Source organism: Paramisgurnus dabryanus, chromosome 6 (genome assembly GCF_030506205.2).
Source record: "Paramisgurnus dabryanus chromosome 6, PD_genome_1.1, whole genome shotgun sequence".
Lineage (NCBI taxonomy): Eukaryota > Metazoa > Chordata > Actinopteri > Cypriniformes > Cobitidae > Paramisgurnus > Paramisgurnus dabryanus.
In genome coordinates, this window is record NC_133342.1 from 5,828,877 (window position 1) to 5,852,883 (window position 24,007).

Consider the following 24,007-nt stretch of genomic DNA (forward strand, 5'->3'; position numbering starts at 1 on the left):
AATCGTGAAAGTTTGGGAAACACATGACGCATGGCGTTTCTCACCCTGATCCGTGTTTTGCTTGTTTTTCCCTTCAGGTTAACGGTGCTCCAGTCAATCTCCCCGCGGACTTTGGGTTATTTCGTTTGTCTCAGTCAGGACCTTACGCTCAGTTGGACACCAGTTTCGGTCTGCGGCTGTTGTTTGACGGAAAGCAGAGATTGTTTGTGCAGGTGGATGAGCGTTACACGGGGATGATGTGCGGTTTGTGCGGAACTTACTCCGGAAGTCAGTTTGATGACTTTTTAACACCCGACGGCAACACTGTAGCGCATGCGCACGAGTTCGGCAGCAGCTGGGATACACACGACACTGACTGGCCGTAAGAATCATTTTATTTTAAACTCTATTTCACTTTCAAAAACAGCATACAACGATATTTAATATTCAACAGAAGTGGATGATACATAAAACAAATCATATATATTTATTTTATAATATATTCTTTTTATATTTAATTCACCACAGTCGATGCTACAGAATAGTTTTAGCATCAACAAAGTTTAGGAATTTATATATTATTACAATAAATCGTACTACAATTTACTGTAGTAAAAATTAAATTTACTTCAGCATTTTTCATCTGAGTTACTACAATAAAAAACGTTCATGGTTTTAGAATACTGATTTCAACAAAATATTGAAATTACACATGTATATTTTATGTACATTACATCAATTTATTATGCATTTACAATAATTAAATAATATGTATGGCTTAAAATTACAAAATATTTCCCAGACTTCTGTTTTTTTATTGCCGACCTGGTTATGATTATGATCTAATTTTATGAAAAAATCTAATTTAAATGTGTTTTTTTCTCCAGATGCAGTAATGGCTCTCCAGACCCCCCTGCATGTGACCCTGATCTGGAGAACGGTGCATTCAAAGAGTGCAGTGCACTGTTTAGTGATGTTTTCGCTGAATGTCATTGGTTTGTTCCACCTCAGATCTACGTCACCAGCTGCATTTCTGATTACTGCACTTATCAGGGGGATAAATCTCAGCTCTGCAACTCTTTAGAGGACTATGTGTCTGCCTGCGAGTTAGCTGAAGTGTTTCTAACACACTGGAGAAATCACACTTCCTGTGGTAAATGCTTATTTAGTAAATAAATATATTTTAAAGGGGCGGTCATACTACACTTTGTGTTCCATTGACTTCCATTCATACCGAAACGCAACCTCATGCATAAATATTTCGCCCCAAACCTGTTTTTTTATTTTGTTTTTTGCTATGGTGAACACAGATATTTGTAGTCAAGTAGGAAGCAGGATAACTACTGACTTTTATAGTAGGTGAAGAAGTGGCGGCCAGTGACTTCTTTTTTCGAGGTCACTCGATGCAAAGTTCGTCACAACATGTATGTAGCCTGTCATGTGTGTGGTTCCTTTTTTCAAAATATGTGTTCTGCGCATCTAGAGATCCTGTGTGTATCACGTGTCTTGTCAAAAATAAGTGCCTGCTGCAGATGCGTCTAAACGGTTTATGATAAAAGAGACGCTCGCATTTGCCAGATGCTCGTATAATCTGATGTGTAATCAGAGTTTACAGTTAATGGAGTGTCTTGCATGTATTTCAGGGTTTCCCGCAGCACTTTTCAGTTCGGGCGGCCCACCTAAGCTGGGATACCCTACCACCTTAACTTGGTCGTCCAAAAAAAATTCCACCAAACGCCACATGGCCAAAATGAGAGAAAGACATGGTCCGTCACTGTCTGAAGGATAACTAGCCTGTTGATAAAACATTTAATTCATTAATAATCTAGTATGTGTTCATTTTCTGTCATAGTTTCTTCAAAATTGAGTTTTATTTGATTGTTTTAAATAAAAATATTTTTATCATGACGCATACGCGTCATGATTGCCACACCACCGGCCCGCCCACCTGCACAACCCTACCACCTTAACTAACAAATTTTCTGCGGGAAACCCTGTATTTTGTGAACGTGAGTGTCTCTTTTATCATAAACTGTTTTGATGCGTGTGCAGCAGTCACTTATTTTGACAAACATGTGATGCACATGGTTTACATGATGCAACAAACACATATTTTGAAAACGCAAGCAAAACACATGACACTCCAAACACTTATTTTTGAATGCCGCTCCTCAGATGAGCAGTCACGAGCCGCCACTGAGATGAAAAAAATACTATGTAAGTCAATGGTGCTCAGAAACGGTTTGGTTACAAACATTGCTTAAAATGTCAGCAGAATAAAGTAATTTAAAGAAGTTTGTTACAATTTGAATGGGGGGGTGATGAATGATTTTTTTTGGGAGGGGGGAACTATCCCTTTAAAATAATAGTTATTCATGTTTAATTTTCTTTTTACCTTATTACAAATTAAATTAGCCAATGATTTTATACTTGGGTTTATTCTTTGTGCAAATCATCTTTTATATAAATCAACTTTCATTGCCTTGTATTGTAGACAGCAACACAATCCATCAGAGAAACATCTAAATGTATATGTTTTTACACAGATTTGGATCCTCCCCCCCAACCAACAGATGGATCTAAACCAACCTCATCCTCTGAAAGTAAGCAGTGCTTCGTTGCTCGTTTTCTCAATTTATTTATTTGGTTTTATTGTTAAATCCCCTGTCCTTGTCATCACACAGGCTGCACATGGAGCTGTAACTTTGACCAGAATGAATGCGGGTGGGAACAACTCATCCAGGACAGTTTTGATTGGACGAGATGGTCGGGATCAACGCCATCAGATCTCACCGGGCCAACTGACGACCACACCACAGGAAGTAAGCTGATTTGGCCTAAAGATGCTTATAAAATGCTGGTTAAACTTTCTCATAAGGTTCTATAGATATATAGATCGATGTAGATATGATTTTGCAATAAATATACAACCTATGTTATATAAATTATATGATTGATTTATATAGATGGCTTCTACATGTACATTGAGGGAGATAGCGTGGTCCAAGGTGACTCAGCCCGCATCATGAGCCCTGCATGCTACGCTTCCGGAAAGCAGTGCGTGAAGTTCTGGTATCACATGTACGGCCAAGCAAATGCTATGGCACTCAACATTTACCTGTTTGAGAACAAGCGCGCTCTCAAAATATGGTCCAAAGCCAACAATCAGGGAAACCACTGGTTACAAGGAAGTGTCGAAATTAAACCACAAGAACCATTTCAGGTAAAAAGCATAAAAGGTACATTTTACACAGTGTATCCTCTAGAAATTGAACCCAATATTTTGCTATCGTAATGAGCCAAAATGTTGATGTTAAAGGGGCCATGTCACAAGACTTTTTAAGATGTTAAATAAATCTTTGGTGTCCCCAGAGTACACATGCGAAGTTTTAGCTCAAAATACCATAGAGATAATTTATTATAGCATGTTAAAATTGACACTTTGTAGGTGTCAGAAAAAATGTGCCATTTTGGGTTTGTCTTTTAAAATGCAAATGAGCCGGTTGGATAGTCCAGATTAAGGGACGGTATTATCATAATAAGATCTCCTCATGACATCATAAGGAGAGCCAAATTTCAATGACCTAATTTTTCACGTGCTTGCAAAGAATGGTTTACCAAAACTATGTTACTGGTTTGATCTTTTACACACTTTCTAGGTTGAAACACTGGGAACCCAATTATAGTACTTAAACATGGAAAAAGTCAGATTTTCATGCCATGGCCCCTTTAATACATTCTAGGGAGAAAAAATGGATATAAATGTTTTCAGTCTAATGGGTGCATTGTTTTTTTGTTAACATGTATAGCGAAACACATGCTTATGTTCTAAAATGGCTTGTTTCAGATAATCGTGGAGGGCATCAGGGGTTCAGATCCTCGCTCAGATGTGGCCATAGATGATGTGGTCATATTGTATGGTGGATGTGACGGTATGTGTAGTGTCAAAACCTTTTGAAGCAAAATATTTTTTTCTGGCATTATCAGCGACAAGGGAATATGTTTTTATTAGAGTTGCAAAGGGGTGGAAAGTTTTCTGTAAATTTCCGGAAACACTCCAAATTGGAATCTTAACATAAATTTATGGAAATTCAGGCCCTCTGTTTCATTTTTGTGTTCATGGTTACAAATAAAATGGTCAACCTTTTGAGTTAAATAATAATTTATCCTTATCCCCATTTGGGATTTAGAATGCTCAGTGACGTGACATTACTGCCAGATTCAAACGTCTTGCGCATTGGTTGGCGCTAAGCCAGACAGATGAGCTCATAATGTTTATTTAAGATTTCAGACATTTAAATACACATGAGCACTGCTAAAACAATAGCCTACATGTAGTTTGTAAAATGCACACTGATGTCTGTGGAAGCAGCAATAAAATCTATTCAAATAAGATAATAATTTGCAAATAATAAATAAATATTATTTTCAAATAATAATAATAATAATAATATAAGGTTCACTCTATTGTTAGAAAGGTTATAATGATACCTGTTTGAATACCGTGTTTGGCGCATTTACCTCAGAGTTTATTTCCGTAATATTGCTGCTTTTCCAGTAATAATAATACAATTTACATGTCAATCCTGCTTCCTTGTGTGTTTATTAATGTCATTATGGTGCTATGTTAAGTTAGCCTGGCTCCGCCCTCCTTCGTGCTTCTGCTTAATTTTCATTTCGCTTCAGTACTACGTCTGGGACTGCTGTGTAGAGTTTAGTTTTTTCCTGCAAAAATCTGCAGGACCAATCAGCGAACAGAGGGGTGTGGCTGAGAACAATGACGTTGAGGTTGTGCATCAGTTTGAGTTGTAGTTCAGTAATGGCATGACGTGAGAAAAGCAATTCGGTCCGTTGTTGCAAAACTGCCAAATATACAGAAGATAAAGCCGGAGCAAGAACAATATTTGCTAAGTTTTGTTGGTCTGATCATTCGGTCTTGTTTTTTTCCATCCGTTTTCGGCGCATGATATATGTCACGACCACACGTTAGCGATTGGCTACGGCAGATCCTGAGTGACTCTGGACGGATCCAATAGTTTTAAAATTCAACAGAGGACCCTCCTTAACGGAAGTAATGCTTTGCAATGGAGCGTAGCCAGACTCTCTGTACAAATGAAATGAATGTACGAGAGTCTGGTTGGACCAGGCTAATGTTAAGTTATATGTGGATATTTATTGCCATACGACGAGACGTTCATTGCTGTTATTTGAATACTCTCATCTAATATTAAAATAATTTGCGGAATAACGTGTGCATTTTTGAAAAACTGTAAGAATACAGTTCCTTTAAAAATATTTTTTGTCAAAGTTTTGAGAAATAGTAATATTGTGAGGATATTTACTGCCATATGAGACGTTTATTGCAGTTGAATACTTATTGGACCACTGAAGTGTAAAAAAACATTGCTCTTCTTCCTTTTCCTTTTATAATTTAATATATCATATTGTTACTTAATATTTAATACTATATCATTGGTCTTACAATTTTGATTACATCTTAAACATTGCCAGATACTTCAATAGAAGATCAAGACTCGACCACCCTGGTACCTCCTCTGTCTACTTCAAATTCAATCAATCCACATCCAGGTAAGATTAAGCTTCCCATGATAACACTGATGTTTAAGTCTGTGTGAAAGGTAGAACATATAAAAACAGGACTTAAATGCATCAAAATTAATATCTTGGTTATGCAGATGTTGTTAATTAGTAATTGTTGCTTTTTCCTTCAACAGTTTGTAGCCTGAACTGTGATTTTGACGGTGATATCTGCGCTTGGAGTCAGATGCCGACTGATGCTTTTGATTGGACAAGACACACAGGCTCCACCCCCTCTTTGATGACTGGCCCCTCCTCTGACCACACAACAGGAAGTGGGTCCTGATTTCTTTACTGAAAAACGATCAATACATTTGTTATGTTGATTTCTAAAGAGATTGTCCTGATGTAAATGTCTAGGTGGTTTCTACATGTACATCGAGGGTGATAGTGCTAGTTATGGTGACACGGCACGTATCATCAGTTCAGAGTGCACTGACATTCAAAATCAGTGTCTTCAGTTTTGGTACCACATGTACGGTTCCGGTAACACCATGGGACTGAGCGTCTACCATCTGCAGGGAAATGTGGCCAAAGAGGTGTGGAAGAAGAGAGAAAACCAGGGAAACATGTGGTACCATGCAATGGTGGACCTGACACCAACAGGGAAGTTTCAGGTCAGTGAAGGTTTGAGTATTACATAAAAATAAACAAAATAATGCTCCCATCAGTGATGTTTTAAAGTAATCAAAGCAGGCTTGTAGTTCCTCTCTTAATGTATCCTGTTCAGAGTGTTTTATGGGACATGATGTGCTACGGTCCTGAAATCATTTATGTGTGGTATATGAAGAAATGTGTCAAACTCTATATATGTAATTGATCTGTTAGGTGATCTTTGAGGGACGTAGAGGAAGCACATCCCTGTCAGATGTTTCCATTGATGATGTCTCTCTACACAGAGGAACCTGTTATGGTATGTTTCTACATTTGAGCTTTAAAAAAACTCTGTTTCATTTAATTAACAGAGTGATTTCTCACATGCAACTTTAACAAAAGTGTTCTTGACATCTGGTTAAACGCTGTACTTTTTCTTCAGATTTAACAAACCCTGGAGTCTCATTGCCACCCGAACCCATCCCAACTACAACCAGACCTACCCCAACTACAACCAGACACACCGAACCCACAACTACACCCATAAAAACTACAACCTCAGATGGTGGAAGTGCAGGTATGTATAGATATAAATATATCACAGACTGCACTTTAAGCACCGTTAAAAATTTATATTTCTATATCATTTTTTATTATTTTAAAAATGTTATAAAACATTATTTCTGAATGTTTTTTAAAAATATTTATTTAAAAAACCAACACAATTCACTTATTATGTTTAGATGTTGATGCTTTGTTTCATTTAAAGTCACCATTATGGTGATCAGTGTTATTTTCAGAATCAAAGACCTCATTGAATGTTTTTAAAACTTTTTTCTGTTAGCTGGGTCTATAGAAATCAGACTTTTATTGTAACAGGTGCTGTAGTTTGAAATAGTATGCAAGAAAAAAATCTGGGCCTTTTCATTTCCCTAAATATTTTGATAATCTTTTTCACTGTTGCAAAGTTACATTTTCAGAACGTGCTTTTTTACTATATTTTTTTGACATTATTTAACAATAAAAATTTTTTAACATTCCAACAGACAATAAAAGGCCTTTTTACACCTTGTCACTTTATGCATTTTCTCTTCTATTTAAATTCAGCCACATAAATGAGTCTTGGCCAAACGGCTGTTAATCCGATCTTCTATTCTTGGTTAAGCAGACTGCTGTTAACTACTTGGAATGGTGATTGCGTTTTTTCTTTCAACAGTTTGTAGCCTGAACTGTGATTTTGACGGTGATATCTGCGCTTGGAGTCAGATGCCGACTGATGCTTTTGATTGGACAAGACACACAGGCTCCACCCCCTCTTTGATGACTGGCCCCTCCTCTGACCACACAACAGGAAGTGGGTCCTGATTTCTTTACTGAAAAACGATCAATACATTTGTTATGTTGATTTCTAAAGTGATTGTCCTGATGTAAATGTCTAGGTGGTTTCTACATGTACATCGAGGGTGATAGTGCTAGTTATGGTGACACGGCACGTATCATCAGTTCAGAGTGCACTGACATTCAAAATCAGTGTCTTCAGTTTTGGTACCACATGTACGGTTCCGGTAACACCATGGGACTGAGTGTCTACCATCTGCAGGGAAATGTGGCCAAAGAGGTGTGGAAGAAGAGAGAAAACCAGGGAAACATGTGGTACCGTGCACTGGTGGATCTGACACCAACAGGGAAGTTTCAGGTCAGTGAAGGTTTGAGGATTACATAAAAATAAACAAAATAATGCTCCCATCAGTGAAGTTTTAAAGTAATCAAAGCAGGCTTGTAGTTCCTCTCTAAATGTATCCTGTTCAGAGTGTTTTATGGGACATGATGTGCTACGGTCCTGAAATCATTTATGTGTGGTATATGAAGAAATATGTCAAACTCTATATATGTAATTGATCTGTTAGGTGATCTTTGAGGGACGTAGAGGAAGCACATCCCTGTCAGATGTTTCCATTGATGATGTCTCTCTACACAGAGGAACCTGTAATGGTATGTTTCTACATTTGAGCTTTAAAAAAACTCTGTTTCATTTAATTAACAGAGTGATTTCTCACATGCAACTTTAACAAAAGTGTTCTTGACATCTGGTTAAACGCTGTACTTTTTCTTCAGATTTAACAAACCCTGGAGTATCATTGCCACCCGGACCCATCCCAACTACAACCAGACCTACCCCAACTACAACCAGACACACCGAACCCACAACTGCACCCATAAAAACTACAACCTCAGATGGTGGAAGTGCAGGTATGTATAGATATAAATATATCACAGCCTGCACTTTAAGCACCGTTAAAAAAATAATATTTCTATATCATTTTTTATTATTTTAAGAATGTTATAAAACATTATTTCTGAATGTTTTTTAAAAATATTTATTTAGAAAACAAACACAATTCACTTATTATGTGTTGATGTTGATGCTTTGTTTCATTTAAAGTCACCATTATGGTGATCAGTGTTATATTCAGCATCAAAGACCTCATTGAATGTTTTTAAAACTTTTTTCTGTTAGTTGGGTCTATAGAAATCAGACTTTTATTGTAACCGGTGCTGTAGTTTGAAATAGTAGGGATGCAAGAAAAAAATCTTGCCTTTTCATTTCCCTAAATATTTTGACATCTTTTTCACTGTTGCAAAGTTACATTTTCAGAACGTGCTTTTTTACTATATTTTTTTGACATTATTTAACAATAAACATTTTTTAACATTCCAACAGACAATAAAAGGCCTTTTTACACCTTGTCACTTTATGCATTTTCTCTTCTATTTACATTCAACCACATAAATGGTTGAAGCAGCCCGCATCAAATTTAAGGCTCTGCTCCTGGCCTTTAAAACCACCACTGGGTCAGCACCCCCTTACCTTCGCTTGCTTATAGAGCCTTATGTACCCTCTCGATCACTGCGCTCTGCCACCGAGCGAAGACTTGTGGTACCATCTCAAATAGGGAAGATAAAACTAACGCGTACCTTCTCAGGAACTGTCCCACAACTGTGGAATGATCTGCCGGTCGTGACACGATCAGCTGACACTGTAGCTGTCTTTAAGACTCGGCTAAAAACCCATCTCTTCCACCATTACCTAACTTCCTAATTACAGATTTACTATCTTTATTAAGTTACCCTTCTCTTTATCTCTTTCTCTATTTACCTTCCTCTTTATCTAAAAAAAAAATAAAAAAAAATACTAACATACCCTTGGCTATGTATATTGTGTTGGACTTGATAAAACTATTTCCAGTGCACTTATGTATTGCTGTTCTTATGTTGCCATAATTGCTTCTATTGTTTACCTCACTTGTAAGTCGCTTTGGACAAAAGCGTCTGCTAAATGACTAAATGTAAATGTAAATGTAAATAAATGAGTCTTGGCCAAACGGCTATTAATCCGATCTTCTATTTTTGGTTAAGCAGACTGCTGTTAACTACTTGGAATGGTGATTGCGTTTTTTCTTTCAACAGTTTGTAGCCTGAACTGTGATTTTGACGGTGATATCTGCGCTTGGAGTCAGATGCCGACTGATGCTTTTGATTGGACAAGACACACAGGCTCCACCCCCTCTTTGATGACTGGCCCCTCCTCTGACCACACAACAGGAAGTGGGTCCTGATTTCTTTACTGAAAAACGATCGATACATTTGTTATGTTGATTTCTAAAGTGATTGTCCTGATGTAAATGTCTAGGTGGTTTCTACATGTACATCGAGGGTGATAGTGCTAGTTATGGTGACACGGCACGTATCATCAGTTCAGAGTGCACTGACATTCAAAATCAGTGTCTTCAGTTTTGGTACCACATGTACGGTTCCGGTAACACCATGGGACTGAGCGTCTACCATCTGCAGGAAAATGTGGCCAAAGAGGTGTGGAAGAAGAGAGAAAACCAGGGAAACATGTGGTACCGTGCACTGGTGGACCTGACACCAACAGGGAAGTTTCAGGTCAGTGAAGGTTTGAGGATTACATAAAAATAAAAACAAAATAATGCTCCCATCAGTGATGTTTTAAAGTAATCAAAGCAGGCTTGTAGTTCCTCTCTAAATGTATCCTGTTCAGAGTGTTTTATGGGACATGATGTGCTACGGTCCTGAAATCATTTATGTGTGGTATATGAAGAAATGTGTCAAACTCTATATATGTAATTGATCTGTTAGGTGATCTTTGAGGGACGTAGAGGAAGCACATCCCTGTCAGATGTTTCCATTGATGATGTCTCTCTACACAGAGGAACCTGTAATGGTATGTTTCAACATTTGAGCTTTAGAAAAACTCTATTTCATTTAATTTACAGAGTGATTTCTCACATGCAACTTTAACAAAAGTGTTCTTGACATCTGGTTAAACGCTTTACTTTTTCTTCAGATTTAACAAACCCTGGAGTCTCATTGACACCCGGACCCACCCCAACTACAACCAGACCTACCCCAACTACAACCAAACACACCGAACCCACACCTACACCCATAAAAACTACAACCTCAGATGGTGGAAGTGCAGGTATGTATAGATATAAATATATCACAGACTGCACTTTAAGCACCGTTAAAAATGTATATTTCTATATCATTTTGTATTATTTTAAAAATGTTATAAAACATTATTTCTGAATGTTTTTTAAAAATATTTATTTAAAAAACAAACACAATTCACTTATTATGTTTAGATGTTGATGCTTTGTTTCATTTAAAGTCACCATTATGGTGATCAGTGTTATATTCAGCATCAAAGACCTCATTGAATGTTTTTAAAACGTTTTTCTGTTAGCTGGGTCTATAGAAATCAGACTTTTATTGTAACAGGTGCTGTAGTTTGAAATAGTAGGGATGCAAGAAAAAAATCTTGGCCTTTTCATTTCCCTAAATATTTTGATAATCTTTTTCACTGTTGCAAAGTTACATTTTCAGAACGTGCTTTTTTACTATATTTTTTTGACATTATTTAACAATAAAAAAAATTTAACATTCCAACAGACAATAAAAGGCCTTTTTACACCTTGTCACTTTATGCATTTTCTCGTCTATTTACATTCAGCCACATAAATGAGTCTTGGCCAAACAGCTATTAATCCGATCTTCTATTCTTGGTTAAGCAGACTGCTGTTAACTACTTGGAATGGTCATTGCGTTTTTTCTTTCAACAGTTTGTAGCCTGAACTGTGATTTTGACGGTGATATCTGCGCTTGGAGTCAGATGCCGACTGATGCTTTTGATTGGACAAGACACACAGGCTCCACCCCCTCTTTGATGACTGGCCCCTCCTCTGACCACACAACAGGAAGTGGGTCCTGATTTCTTTACTGAAAAACGATCAATACATTTGTTATGTTGATTTCTAAAGTGATTGTCCTGATGTAAATGTCTAGGTGGTTTCTACATGTACATCGAGGGTGATAGTGCTAGTTATGGTGACACGGCACGTATCATCAGTTCAGAGTGCACTGACATTCAAAATCAGTGTCTTCAGTTTTGGTACCACATGTACGGTTCCGGTAACACCATGGGACTGAGCGTCTACCATCTGCAGGGAAATGTGGCCAAAGAGGTGTGGAAGAAGAGAGAAAACCAGGGAAACATGTGGTACCGTGCACTGGTGGACCTGACACCAACAGGGAAGTTTCAGGTCAGTGAAGGTTTGAGGATTACATATAAATAAACAAAATAATGCTCCCATCAGTGAAGTTTTAAAGTAATCAAAGCAGGCTTGTAGTTCCTCTCTAAATGTATCCTGTTCAGAGTGTTTTATGGGACATGATGTGCTACGGTCCTGAAATCATTTATGTGTGGTATATGAAGAAATGTGTCAAACTCTATATATGTAATTGATCTGTTAGGTGATCTTTGAGGGACGTAGAGGAAGCACATCCCTGTCAGATGTTTCCATTGATGATGTCTCTCTACACAGAGGAACCTGTAATGGTATGTTTCAACATTTGAGCTTTAGAAAAACTCTATTTCATTTAATTTACAGAGTGATTTCTCACATGCAACTTTAACAAAAGTGTTCTTGACATCTGGTTAAACGCTTTACTTTTTCTTCAGATTTAACAAACCCTGGAGTCTCATTGACACCCGGACCCACCCCAACTACAACCAGACCTACCCCAACTACAACCAAACACACCGAACCCACACCTACACCCATAAAAACTACAACCTCAGATGGTGGAAGTGCAGGTATGTATAGATATAAATATATCACAGACTGCACTTTAAGCACCGTTAAAAATGTATATTTCTATATCATTTTGTATTATTTTAAAAATGTAATAAAACATTATTTCTGAATGTTTTTTAAAAATATTTATTTAAAAAACAAACACAATTCACTTATTATGTTTAGATGTTGATGCTTTGTTTCATTTAAAGTCACCATTATGGTGATCAGTGTTATATTCAGCATCAAAGACCTCATTGAATGTTTTTAAAACGTTTTTCTGTTAGCTGGGTCTATAGAAATCAGACTTTTATTGTAACAGGTGCTGTAGTTTGAAATAGTAGGGATGCAAGAAAAAAATCTTGGCCTTTTCATTTCCCTAAATATTTTGATAATCTTTTTCACTGTTGCAAAGTTACATTTTCAGAACGTGCTTTTTTACTATATTTTTTTGACATTATTTAACAATAAAAAAAATTTAACATTCCAACAGACAATAAAAGGCCTTTTTACACCTTGTCACTTTATGCATTTTCTCGTCTATTTACATTCAGCCACATAAATGAGTCTTGGCCAAACAGCTATTAATCCGATCTTCTATTCTTGGTTAAGCAGACTGCTGTTAACTACTTGGAATGGTCATTGCGTTTTTTCTTTCAACAGTTTGTAGCCTGAACTGTGATTTTGACGGTGATATCTGCGCTTGGAGTCAGATGCCGACTGATGCTTTTGATTGGACAAGACACACAGGCTCCACCCCCTCTTTGATGACTGGCCCCTCCTCTGACCACACAACAGGAAGTGGGTCCTGATTTCTTTACTGAAAAACGATCAATACATTTGTTATGTTGATTTCTAAAGTGATTGTCCTGATGTAAATGTCTAGGTGGTTTCTACATGTACATCGAGGGTGATAGTGCTAGTTATGGTGACACGGCACGTATCATCAGTTCAGAGTGCACTGACATTCAAAATCAGTGTCTTCAGTTTTGGTACCACATGTACGGTTCCGGTAACACCATGGGACTGAGCGTCTACCATCTGCAGGGAAATGTGGCCAAAGAGGTGTGGAAGAAGAGAGAAAACCAGGGAAACATGTGGTACCGTGCACTGGTGGACCTGACACCAACAGGGAAGTTTCAGGTCAGTGAAGGTTTGAGGATTACATATAAATAAACAAAATAATGCTCCCATCAGTGAAGTTTTAAAGTAATCAAAGCAGGCTTGTAGTTCCTCTCTAAATGTATCCTGTTCAGAGTGTTTTATGGGACATGATGTGCTACGGTCCTGAAATCATTTATGTGTGGTATATGAAGAAATGTGTCAAACTCTATATATGTAATTGATCTGTTAGGTGATCTTTGAGGGACGTAGAGGAAGCACATCCCTGTCAGATGTTTCCATTGATGATGTCTCTCTACACAGAGGAACCTGTAATGGTATGTTTCAACATTTGAGCTTTAGAAAAACTCTATTTCATTTAATTTACAGAGTGATTTCTCACATGCAACTTTAACAAAAGTGTTCTTGACATCTGGTTAAACGCTTTACTTTTTCTTCAGATTTAACAAACCCTGGAGTCTCATTGACACCCGGACCCACCCCAACTACAACCAGACCTACCCCAACTACAACCAAACACACCGAACCCACACCTACACCCATAAAAACTACAACCTCAGATGGTGGAAGTGCAGGTATGTATAGATATAAATATATCACAGACTGCACTTTAAGCACCGTTAAAAATGTATATTTCTATATCATTTTGTATTATTTTAAAAATGTTATAAAACATTATTTCTGAATGTTTTTTAAAAATATTTATTTAAAAAACAAACACAATTCACTTATTATGTTTAGATGTTGATGCTTTGTTTCATTTAAAGTCACCATTATGGTGATCAGTGTTATATTCAGCATCAAAGACCTCTTTGAATGTTTTTAAAACGTTTTTCTGTTAGCTGGGTCTATAGAAATCAGACTTTTATTGTAACAGGTGCTGTAGTTTGAAATAGTAGGGATGCAAGAAAAAAATCTTGGCCTTTTCATTTCCCTAAATATTTTGATAATCTTTTTCACTGTTGCAAAGTTACATTTTCAGAACGTGCTTTTTTACTATATTTTTTTGACATTATTTAACAATAAAAAAAATTTAACATTCCAACAGACAATAAAAGGCCTTTTTACACCTTGTCACTTTATGCATTTTCTCGTCTATTTACATTCAGCCACATAAATGAGTCTTGGCCAAACAGCTATTAATCCGATCTTCTATTCTTGGTTAAGCAGACTGCTGTTAACTACTTGGAATGGTCATTGCGTTTTTTCTTTCAACAGTTTGTAGCCTGAACTGTGATTTTGACGGTGATATCTGCGCTTGGAGTCAGATGCCGACTGATGCTTTTGATTGGACAAGACACACAGGCTCCACCCCCTCTTTGATGACTGGCCCCTCCTCTGACCACACAACAGGAAGTGGGTCCTGATTTCTTTACTGAAAAACGATCAATACATTTGTTATGTTGATTTCTAAAGTGATTGTCCTGATGTAAATGTCTAGGTGGTTTCTACATGTACATCGAGGGTGATAGTGCTAGTTATGGTGACACGGCACGTATCATCAGTTCAGAGTGCACTGACATTCAAAATCAGTGTCTTCAGTTTTGGTACCACATGTACGGTTCCGGTAACACCATGGGACTGAGCGTCTACCATCTGCAGGGAAATGTGGCCAAAGAGGTGTGGAAGAAGAGAGAAAACCAGGGAAACATGTGGTACCGTGCACTGGTGGACCTGACACCAACAGGGAAGTTTCAGGTCAGTGAAGGTTTGAGGATTACATATAAATAAACAAAATAATGCTCCCATCAGTGAAGTTTTAAAGTAATCAAAGCAGGCTTGTAGTTCCTCTCTAAATGTATCCTGTTCAGAGTGTTTTATGGGACATGATGTGCTACGGTCCTGAAATCATTTATGTGTGGTATATGAAGAAATGTGTCAAACTCTATATATGTAATTGATCTGTTAGGTGATCTTTGAGGGACGTAGAGGAAGCACATCCCTGTCAGATGTTTCCATTGATGATGTCTCTCTACACAGAGGAACCTGTAATGGTATGTTTCAACATTTGAGCTTTAGAAAAACTCTATTTCATTTAATTTACAGAGTGATTTCTCACATGCAACTTTAACAAAAGTGTTCTTGACATCTGGTTAAACGCTTTACTTTTTCTTCAGATTTAACAAACCCTGGAGTCTCATTGACACCCGGACCCACCCCAACTACAACCAGACCTACCCCAACTACAACCAAACACACCGAACCCACACCTACACCCATAAAAACTACAACCTCAGATGGTGGAAGTGCAGGTATGTATAGATATAAATATATCACAGACTGCACTTTAAGCACCGTTAAAAATGTATATTTCTATATCATTTTGTATTATTTTAAAAATGTTATAAAACATTATTTCTGAATGTTTTTTAAAAATATTTATTTAAAAAACAAACACAATTCACTTATTATGTTTAGATGTTGATGCTTTGTTTCATTTAAAGTCACCATTATGGTGATCAGTGTTATATTCAGCATCAAAGACCTCTTTGAATGTTTTTAAAACGTTTTTCTGTTAGCTGGGTCTATAGAAATCAGACTTTTATTGTAACAGGTGCTGTAGTTTGAAATAGTAGGGATGCAAGAAAAAAATCTTGGCCTTTTCATTTCCCTAAATATTTTGATAATCTTTTTCACTGTTGCAAAGTTACATTTTCAGAACGTGCTTTTTTACTATATTTTTTTGACATTATTTAACAATAAAAAAAATTTAACATTCCAACAGACAATAAAAGGCCTTTTTACACCTTGTCACTTTATGCATTTTCTCGTCTATTTACATTCAGCCACATAAATGAGTCTTGGCCAAACAGCTATTAATCCGATCTTCTATTCTTGGTTAAGCAGACTGCTGTTAACTACTTGGAATGGTCATTGCGTTTTTTCTTTCAACAGTTTGTAGCCTGAACTGTGATTTTGACGGTGATATCTGCGCTTGGAGTCAGATGCCGACTGATGCTTTTGATTGGACAAGACACACAGGCTCCACCCCCTCTTTGATGACTGGCCCCTCCTCTGACCACACAACAGGAAGTGGGTCCTGATTTCTTTACTGAAAAACGATCAATACATTTGTTATGTTGATTTCTAAAGTGATTGTCCTGATGTAAATGTCTAGGTGGTTTCTACATGTACATCGAGGGTGATAGTGCTAGTTATGGTGACACGGCACGTATCATCAGTTCAGAGTGCACTGACATTCAAAATCAGTGTCTTCAGTTTTGGTACCACATGTACGGTTCCGGTAACACCATGGGACTGAGCGTCTACCATCTGCAGGGAAATGTGGCCAAAGAGGTGTGGAAGAAGAGAGAAAACCAGGGAAACATGTGGTACCGTGCACTGGTGGACCTGACACCAACAGGGAAGTTTCAGGTCAGTGAAGGTTTGAGGATTACATATAAATAAACAAAATAATGCTCCCATCAGTGAAGTTTTAAAGTAATCAAAGCAGGCTTGTAGTTCCTCTCTAAATGTATCCTGTTCAGAGTGTTTTATGGGACATGATGTGCTACGGTCCTGAAATCATTTATGTGTGGTATATGAAGAAATGTGTCAAACTCTATATATGTAATTGATCTGTTAGGTGATCTTTGAGGGACGTAGAGGAAGCACATCCCTGTCAGATGTTTCCATTGATGATGTCTCTCTACACAGAGGAACCTGTAATGGTATGTTTCAACATTTGAGCTTTAGAAAAACTCTATTTCATTTAATTTACAGAGTGATTTCTCACATGCAACTTTAACAAAAGTGTTCTTGACATCTGGTTAAACGCTTTACTTTTTCTTCAGATTTAACAAACCCTGGAGTCTCATTGACACCCGGACCCACCCCAACTACAACCAGACCTACCCCAACTACAACCAAACACACCGAACCCACACCTACACCCATAAAAACTACAACCTCAGATGGTGGAAGTGCAGGTATGTATAGATATAAATATATCACAGACTGCACTTTAAGCACCGTTAAAAATGTATATTTCTATATCATTTTGTATTATTTTAAAAATGTTATAAAACATTATTTCTGAATGTTTTTTAAAAATATTTATTTAAAAAACAAACACAATTCACTTATTATGTTTAGATGTTGATGCTTTGTTTCATTTAAAGTCACCATTATGGTGATCAGTGTTATATTCAGCATCAAAGACCTCATTGAATGTTTTTAAAACGTTTTTCTGTTAGCTGGGTCTATAGAAATCAGACTTTTATTGTAACAGGTGCTGTAGTTTGAAATAGTAGGGATGCAAGAAAAAAATCTTGGCCTTTTCATTTCCCTAAATATTTTGATAATCTATTTCACTGTTGCAAAGTTACATTTTCAGAACGTGCTTTTTTACTATATTTTTTTGACATTATTTAACAATAAAAAAAATTTAACATTCCAACAGACAATAAAAGGCCTTTTTACACCTTGTCACTTTATGCATTTTCTCGTCTATTTACATTCAGCCACATAAATGAGTCTTGGCCAAACAGCTATTAATCCGATCTTCTATTCTTGGTTAAGCAGACTGCTGTTAACTACTTGGAATGGTCATTGCGTTTTTTCTTTCAACAGTTTGTAGCCTGAACTGTGATTTTGACGGTGATATCTGCGCTTGGAGTCAGATGCCGACTGATGCTTTTGATTGGACAAGACACACAGGCTCCACCCCCTCTTTGATGACTGGCCCCTCCTCTGACCACACAACAGGAAGTGGGTCCTGATTTCTTTACTGAAAAACGATCAATACATTTGTTATGTTGATTTCTAAAGTGATTGTCCTGATGTAAATGTCTAGGTGGTTTCTACATGTACATCGAGGGTGATAGTGCTAGTTATGGTGACACGGCACGTATCATCAGTTCAGAGTGCACTGACATTCAAAATCAGTGTCTTCAGTTTTGGTACCACATGTACGGTTCCGGTAACACCATGGGACTGAGCGTCTACCATCTGCAGGGAAATGTGGCCAAAGAGGTGTGGAAGAAGAGAGAAAACCAGGGAAACATGTGGTACCGTGCACTGGTGGACCTGACACCAACAGGGAAGTTTCAGGTCAGTGAAGGTTTGAGGATTACATATAAATAAACAAAATAATGCTCCCATCAGTGAAGTTTTAAAGTAATCAAAGCAGGCTTGTAGTTCCTCTCTAAATGTATCCTGTTCAGAGTGTTTTATGGGACATGATGTGCTACGGTCCTGAAATCATTTATGTGTGGTATATGAAGAAATGTGTCAAACTCTATATATGTAATTGATCTGTTAGGTGATCTTTGAGGGACGTAGAGGAAGCACATCCCTGTCAGATGTTTCCATTGATGATGTCTCTCTACACAGAGGAACCTGTAATGGTATGTTTCAACATTTGAGCTTTAGAAAAACTCTATTTCATTTAATTTACAGAGTGATTTCTCACATGCAACTTTAACAAAAGTGTTCTTGACATCTGGTTAAACGCTTTACTTTTTCTTCAGATTTAACAAACCCTGGAGTCTCATTGACACCCGGACCCACCCCAACTACAACCAGACCTACCCCAACTACAACCAAACACACCGAACCCACACCTACACCCATAAAAACTACAACCTCAGATGGTGGAAGTGCAGGTATGTATAGATATAAATATATCACAGACTGCACTTTAAGCACCGTTAAAAATGTATATTTCTATATCATTTTGTATTATTTTAAAAATGTTATAAAACATTATTTCTGAATGTTTTTTAAAAATATTTATTTAAAAAACAAACACAATTCACTTATTATGTTTAGATGTTGATGCTTTGTTTCATTTAAAGTCACCATTATGGTGATCAGTGTTATATTCAGCATCAAAGACCTCATTGAATGTTTTTAAAACGTTTTTCTGTTAGCTGGGTCTATAGAAATCAGACTTTTATTGTAACAGGTGCTGTAGTTTGAAATAGTAGGGATGCAAGAAAAAAATCTTGGCCTTTTCATTTCCCTAAATATTTTGATAATCTTTTTCACTGTTGCAAAGTTACATTTTCAGAACGTGCTTTTTTACTATATTTTTTTGACATTATTTAACAATAAAAAAAATTTAACATTCCAACAGACAATAAAAGGCCTTTTTACACCTTGTCACTTTATGCATTTTCTCGTCTATTTACATTCAGCCACATAAATGAGTCTTGGCCAAACAGCTATTAATCCGATCTTCTATTCTTGGTTAAGCAGACTGCTGTTAACTACTTGGAATGGTCATTGCGTTTTTTCTTTCAACAGTTTGTAGCCTGAACTGTGATTTTGACGGTGATATCTGCGCTTGGAGTCAGATGCCGACTGATGCTTTTGATTGGACAAGACACACAGGCTCCACCCCCTCTTTGATGACTGGCCCCTCCTCTGACCACACAACAGGAAGTGGGTCCTGATTTCTTTACTGAAAAACGATCAATACATTTGTTATGTTGATTTCTAAAGTGATTGTCCTGATGTAAATGTCTAGGTGGTTTCTACATGTACATCGAGGGTGATAGTGCTAGTTATGGTGACACGGCACGTATCATCAGTTCAGAGTGCACTGACATTCAAAATCAGTGTCTTCAGTTTTGGTACCACATGTACGGTTCCGGTAACACCATGGGACTGAGCGTCTACCATCTGCAGGGAAATGTGGCCAAAGAGGTGTGGAAGAAGAGAGAAAACCAGGGAAACATGTGGTACCGTGCACTGGTGGACCTGACACCAACAGGGAAGTTTCAGGTCAGTGAAGGTTTGAGGATTACATATAAATAAACAAAATAATGCTCCCATCAGTGAAGTTTTAAAGTAATCAAAGCAGGCTTGTAGTTCCTCTCTAAATGTATCCTGTTCAGAGTGTTTTATGGGACATGATGTGCTACGGTCCTGAAATCATTTATGTGTGGTATATGAAGAAATGTGTCAAACTCTATATATGTAATTGATCTGTTAGGTGATCTTTGAGGGACGTAGAGGAAGCACATCCCTGTCAGATGTTTCCATTGATGATGTCTCTCTACACAGAGGAACCTGTAATGGTATGTTTCAACATTTGAGCTTTAGAAAAACTCTATTTCATTTAATTTACAGAGTGATTTCTCACATGCAACTTTAACAAAAGTGTTCTTGACATCTGGTTAAACGCTTTACTTTTTCTTCAGATTTAACAAACCCTGGAGTCTCATTGACACCCGGACCCACCCCAACTACAACCAGACCTACCCCAACTACAACCAAACACACCGAACCCACACCTACACCCATAAAAACTACAACCTCAGATGGTGGAAGTGCAGGTATGTATAGATATAAATATATCACAGACTGCACTTTAAGCACCGTTAAAAATGTATATTTCTATATCATTTTGTATTATTTTAAAAATGTAATAAAACATTATTTCTGAATGTTTTTTAAAAATATTTATTTAAAAAACAAACACAATTCACTTATTATGTTTAGATGTTGATGCTTTGTTTCATTTAAAGTCACCATTATGGTGATCAGTGTTATATTCAGCATCAAAGACCTCATTGAATGTTTTTAAAACGTTTTTCTGTTAGCTGGGTCTATAGAAATCAGACTTTTATTGTAACAGGTGCTGTAGTTTGAAATAGTAGGGATGCAAGAAAAAAATCTTGGCCTTTTCATTTCCCTAAATATTTTGATAATCTTTTTCACTGTTGCAAAGTTACATTTTCAGAACGTGCTTTTTTACTATATTTTTTTGACATTATTTAACAATAAAAAAAATTTAACATTCCAACAGACAATAAAAGGCCTTTTTACACCTTGTCACTTTATGCATTTTCTCATCTATTTACATTCAGCCACATAAATGAGTCTTGGCCAAACAGCTATTAATCCGATCTTCTATTCTTGGTTAAGCAGACTGCTGTTAACTACTTGGAATGGTCATTGCGTTTTTTCTTTCAACAGTTTGTAGCCTGAACTGTGATTTTGACGGTGATATCTGCGCTTGGAGTCAGATGCCGACTGATGCTTTTGATTGGACAAGACACACAGGCTCCACCCCCTCTTTGATGACTGGCCCCTCCTCTGACCACACAACAGGAAGTGGGTCCTGATTTCTTTACTGAAAAACGATCAATACATTTGTTATGTTGATTTCTAAAGTGATTGTCCTGATGTAAATGTCTAGGTGGTTTCTACATGTACATCGAGGGTGATAGTGCTAGTTATGGTGACACGGCACGTATCATCAGTTCAGAGTGCACTGACATTCAAAATCAGTGTCTTCAGTTTTGGTACCACATGTACGGTTCCGGTAACACCATGGGACTGAGCGTCTACCATCTGCAGGGAAATGTGGCCAAAGAGGTGTGGAAGAAGAGAGAAAACCAGGGAAACATGTGGTACCGTGCACTGGTGGACCTGACACCAACAGGGAAGTTTCAGGTCAGTGAAGGTTTGAGGATTACATATAAATAAACAAAATAATGCTCCCATCAGTGAAGTTTTAAAGTAATCAAAGCAGGCTTGTAGTTCCTCTCTAAATGTATCCTGTTCAGAGTGTTTTATGGGACATGATGTGCTACGGTCCTGAAATCATTTATGTGTGGTATATGAAGAAATGTGTCAAACTCTATATATGTAATTGATCTGTTAGGTGATCTTTGAGGGACGTAGAGGAAGCACATCCCTGTCAGATGTTTCCATTGATGATGTCTCTCTACACAGAGGAACCTGTAATGGTATGTTTCAACATTTGAGCTTTAGAAAAACTCTATTTCATTTAATTTACAGAGTGATTTCTCACATGCAACTTTAACAAAAGTGTTCTTGACATCTGGTTAAACGCTTTACTTTTTCTTCAGATTTAACAAACCCTGGAGTCTCATTGACACCCGGACCCACCCCAACTACAACCAGACCTACCCCAACTACAACCAAACACACCGAACCCACACCTACACCCATAAAAACTACAACCTCAGATGGTGGAAGTGCAGGTATGTATAGATATAAATATATCACAGACTGCACTTTAAGCACCGTTAAAAATGTATATTTCTATATCATTTTGTATTATTTTAAAAATGTTATAAAACATTATTTCTGAATGTTTTTTAAAAATATTTATTTAAAAAACAAACACAATTCACTTATTATGTTTAGATGTTGATGCTTTGTTTCATTTAAAGTCACCATTATGGTGATCAGTGTTATATTCAGCATCAAAGACCTCTTTGAATGTTTTTAAAACGTTTTTCTGTTAGCTGGGTCTATAGAAATCAGACTTTTATTGTAACAGGTGCTGTAGTTTGAAATAGTAGGGATGCAAGAAAAAAATCTTGGCCTTTTCATTTCCCTAAATATTTTGATAATCTTTTTCACTGTTGCAAAGTTACATTTTCAGAACGTGCTTTTTTACTATATTTTTTTGACATTATTTAACAATAAAAAAAATTTAACATTCCAACAGACAATAAAAGGCCTTTTTACACCTTGTCACTTTATGCATTTTCTCGTCTATTTACATTCAGCCACATAAATGAGTCTTGGCCAAACAGCTATTAATCCGATCTTCTATTCTTGGTTAAGCAGACTGCTGTTAACTACTTGGAATGGTCATTGCGTTTTTTCTTTCAACAGTTTGTAGCCTGAACTGTGATTTTGACGGTGATATCTGCGCTTGGAGTCAGATGCCGACTGATGCTTTTGATTGGACAAGACACACAGGCTCCACCCCCTCTTTGATGACTGGCCCCTCCTCTGACCACACAACAGGAAGTGGGTCCTGATTTCTTTACTGAAAAACGATCAATACATTTGTTATGTTGATTTCTAAAGTGATTGTCCTGATGTAAATGTCTAGGTGGTTTCTACATGTACATCGAGGGTGATAGTGCTAGTTATGGTGACACGGCACGTATCATCAGTTCAGAGTGCACTGACATTCAAAATCAGTGTCTTCAGTTTTGGTACCACATGTACGGTTCCGGTAACACCATGGGACTGAGCGTCTACCATCTGCAGGGAAATGTGGCCAAAGAGGTGTGGAAGAAGAGAGAAAACCAGGGAAACATGTGGTACCGTGCACTGGTGGACCTGACACCAACAGGGAAGTTTCAGGTCAGTGAAGGTTTGAGGATTACATATAAATAAACAAAATAATGCTCCCATCAGTGAAGTTTTAAAGTAATCAAAGCAGGCTTGTAGTTCCTCTCTAAATGTATCCTGTTCAGAGTGTTTTATGGGACATGATGTGCTACGGTCCTGAAATCATTTATGTGTGGTATATGAAGAAATGTGTCAAACTCTATATATGTAATTGATCTGTTAGGTGATCTTTGAGGGACGTAGAGGAAGCACATCCCTGTCAGATGTTTCCATTGATGATGTCTCTCTACACAGAGGAACCTGTAATGGTATGTTTCAACATTTGAGCTTTAGAAAAACTCTATTTCATTTAATTTACAGAGTGATTTCTCACATGCAACTTTAACAAAAGTGTTCTTGACATCTGGTTAAACGCTTTACTTTTTCTTCAGATTTAACAAACCCTGGAGTCTCATTGACACCCGGACCCACCCCAACTACAA

General features: G+C 37.2%; 1 protein-coding gene across 1 annotated transcript in view; it reads left to right on the forward strand.

Annotated features, from left to right (window-relative positions):
- Nucleotides 1-23,206, forward strand: part of LOC135744143 (MAM and LDL-receptor class A domain-containing protein 1) — a 39,810-nt gene extending 16,604 nt beyond the window's left edge. Inside the window, exons 10-57 of the mRNA XM_065262109.2 lie at nt 78-361; nt 867-1,132; nt 2,526-2,582; nt 2,664-2,801; nt 2,946-3,202; nt 3,827-3,911; nt 5,491-5,568; nt 5,715-5,852; nt 5,938-6,194; nt 6,406-6,490; nt 6,614-6,748; nt 7,388-7,525; nt 7,611-7,867; nt 8,079-8,163; nt 8,287-8,421; nt 9,640-9,777; nt 9,863-10,119; nt 10,333-10,417; nt 10,541-10,675; nt 11,319-11,456; nt 11,542-11,798; nt 12,010-12,094; nt 12,218-12,352; nt 12,996-13,133; nt 13,219-13,475; nt 13,687-13,771; nt 13,895-14,029; nt 14,673-14,810; nt 14,896-15,152; nt 15,364-15,448; nt 15,572-15,706; nt 16,350-16,487; nt 16,573-16,829; nt 17,041-17,125; nt 17,249-17,383; nt 18,027-18,164; nt 18,250-18,506; nt 18,718-18,802; nt 18,926-19,060; nt 19,704-19,841; nt 19,927-20,183; nt 20,395-20,479; nt 20,603-20,737; nt 21,381-21,518; nt 21,604-21,860; nt 22,072-22,156; nt 22,280-22,414; nt 23,058-23,206. Of these exons, the coding sequence (XP_065118181.2) occupies nt 78-361; nt 867-1,132; nt 2,526-2,582; nt 2,664-2,801; nt 2,946-3,202; nt 3,827-3,911; nt 5,491-5,568; nt 5,715-5,852; nt 5,938-6,194; nt 6,406-6,490; nt 6,614-6,748; nt 7,388-7,525; nt 7,611-7,867; nt 8,079-8,163; nt 8,287-8,421; nt 9,640-9,777; nt 9,863-10,119; nt 10,333-10,417; nt 10,541-10,675; nt 11,319-11,456; nt 11,542-11,798; nt 12,010-12,094; nt 12,218-12,352; nt 12,996-13,133; nt 13,219-13,475; nt 13,687-13,771; nt 13,895-14,029; nt 14,673-14,810; nt 14,896-15,152; nt 15,364-15,448; nt 15,572-15,706; nt 16,350-16,487; nt 16,573-16,829; nt 17,041-17,125; nt 17,249-17,383; nt 18,027-18,164; nt 18,250-18,506; nt 18,718-18,802; nt 18,926-19,060; nt 19,704-19,841; nt 19,927-20,183; nt 20,395-20,479; nt 20,603-20,737; nt 21,381-21,518; nt 21,604-21,860; nt 22,072-22,156; nt 22,280-22,414; nt 23,058-23,206 (7,464 nt within the window). The remainder of the gene's footprint in view (nt 1-77; nt 362-866; nt 1,133-2,525; nt 2,583-2,663; nt 2,802-2,945; nt 3,203-3,826; nt 3,912-5,490; nt 5,569-5,714; nt 5,853-5,937; nt 6,195-6,405; nt 6,491-6,613; nt 6,749-7,387; nt 7,526-7,610; nt 7,868-8,078; nt 8,164-8,286; nt 8,422-9,639; nt 9,778-9,862; nt 10,120-10,332; nt 10,418-10,540; nt 10,676-11,318; nt 11,457-11,541; nt 11,799-12,009; nt 12,095-12,217; nt 12,353-12,995; nt 13,134-13,218; nt 13,476-13,686; nt 13,772-13,894; nt 14,030-14,672; nt 14,811-14,895; nt 15,153-15,363; nt 15,449-15,571; nt 15,707-16,349; nt 16,488-16,572; nt 16,830-17,040; nt 17,126-17,248; nt 17,384-18,026; nt 18,165-18,249; nt 18,507-18,717; nt 18,803-18,925; nt 19,061-19,703; nt 19,842-19,926; nt 20,184-20,394; nt 20,480-20,602; nt 20,738-21,380; nt 21,519-21,603; nt 21,861-22,071; nt 22,157-22,279; nt 22,415-23,057) is intronic.
- Nucleotides 23,207-24,007: the final 801 nt, after the last annotated feature.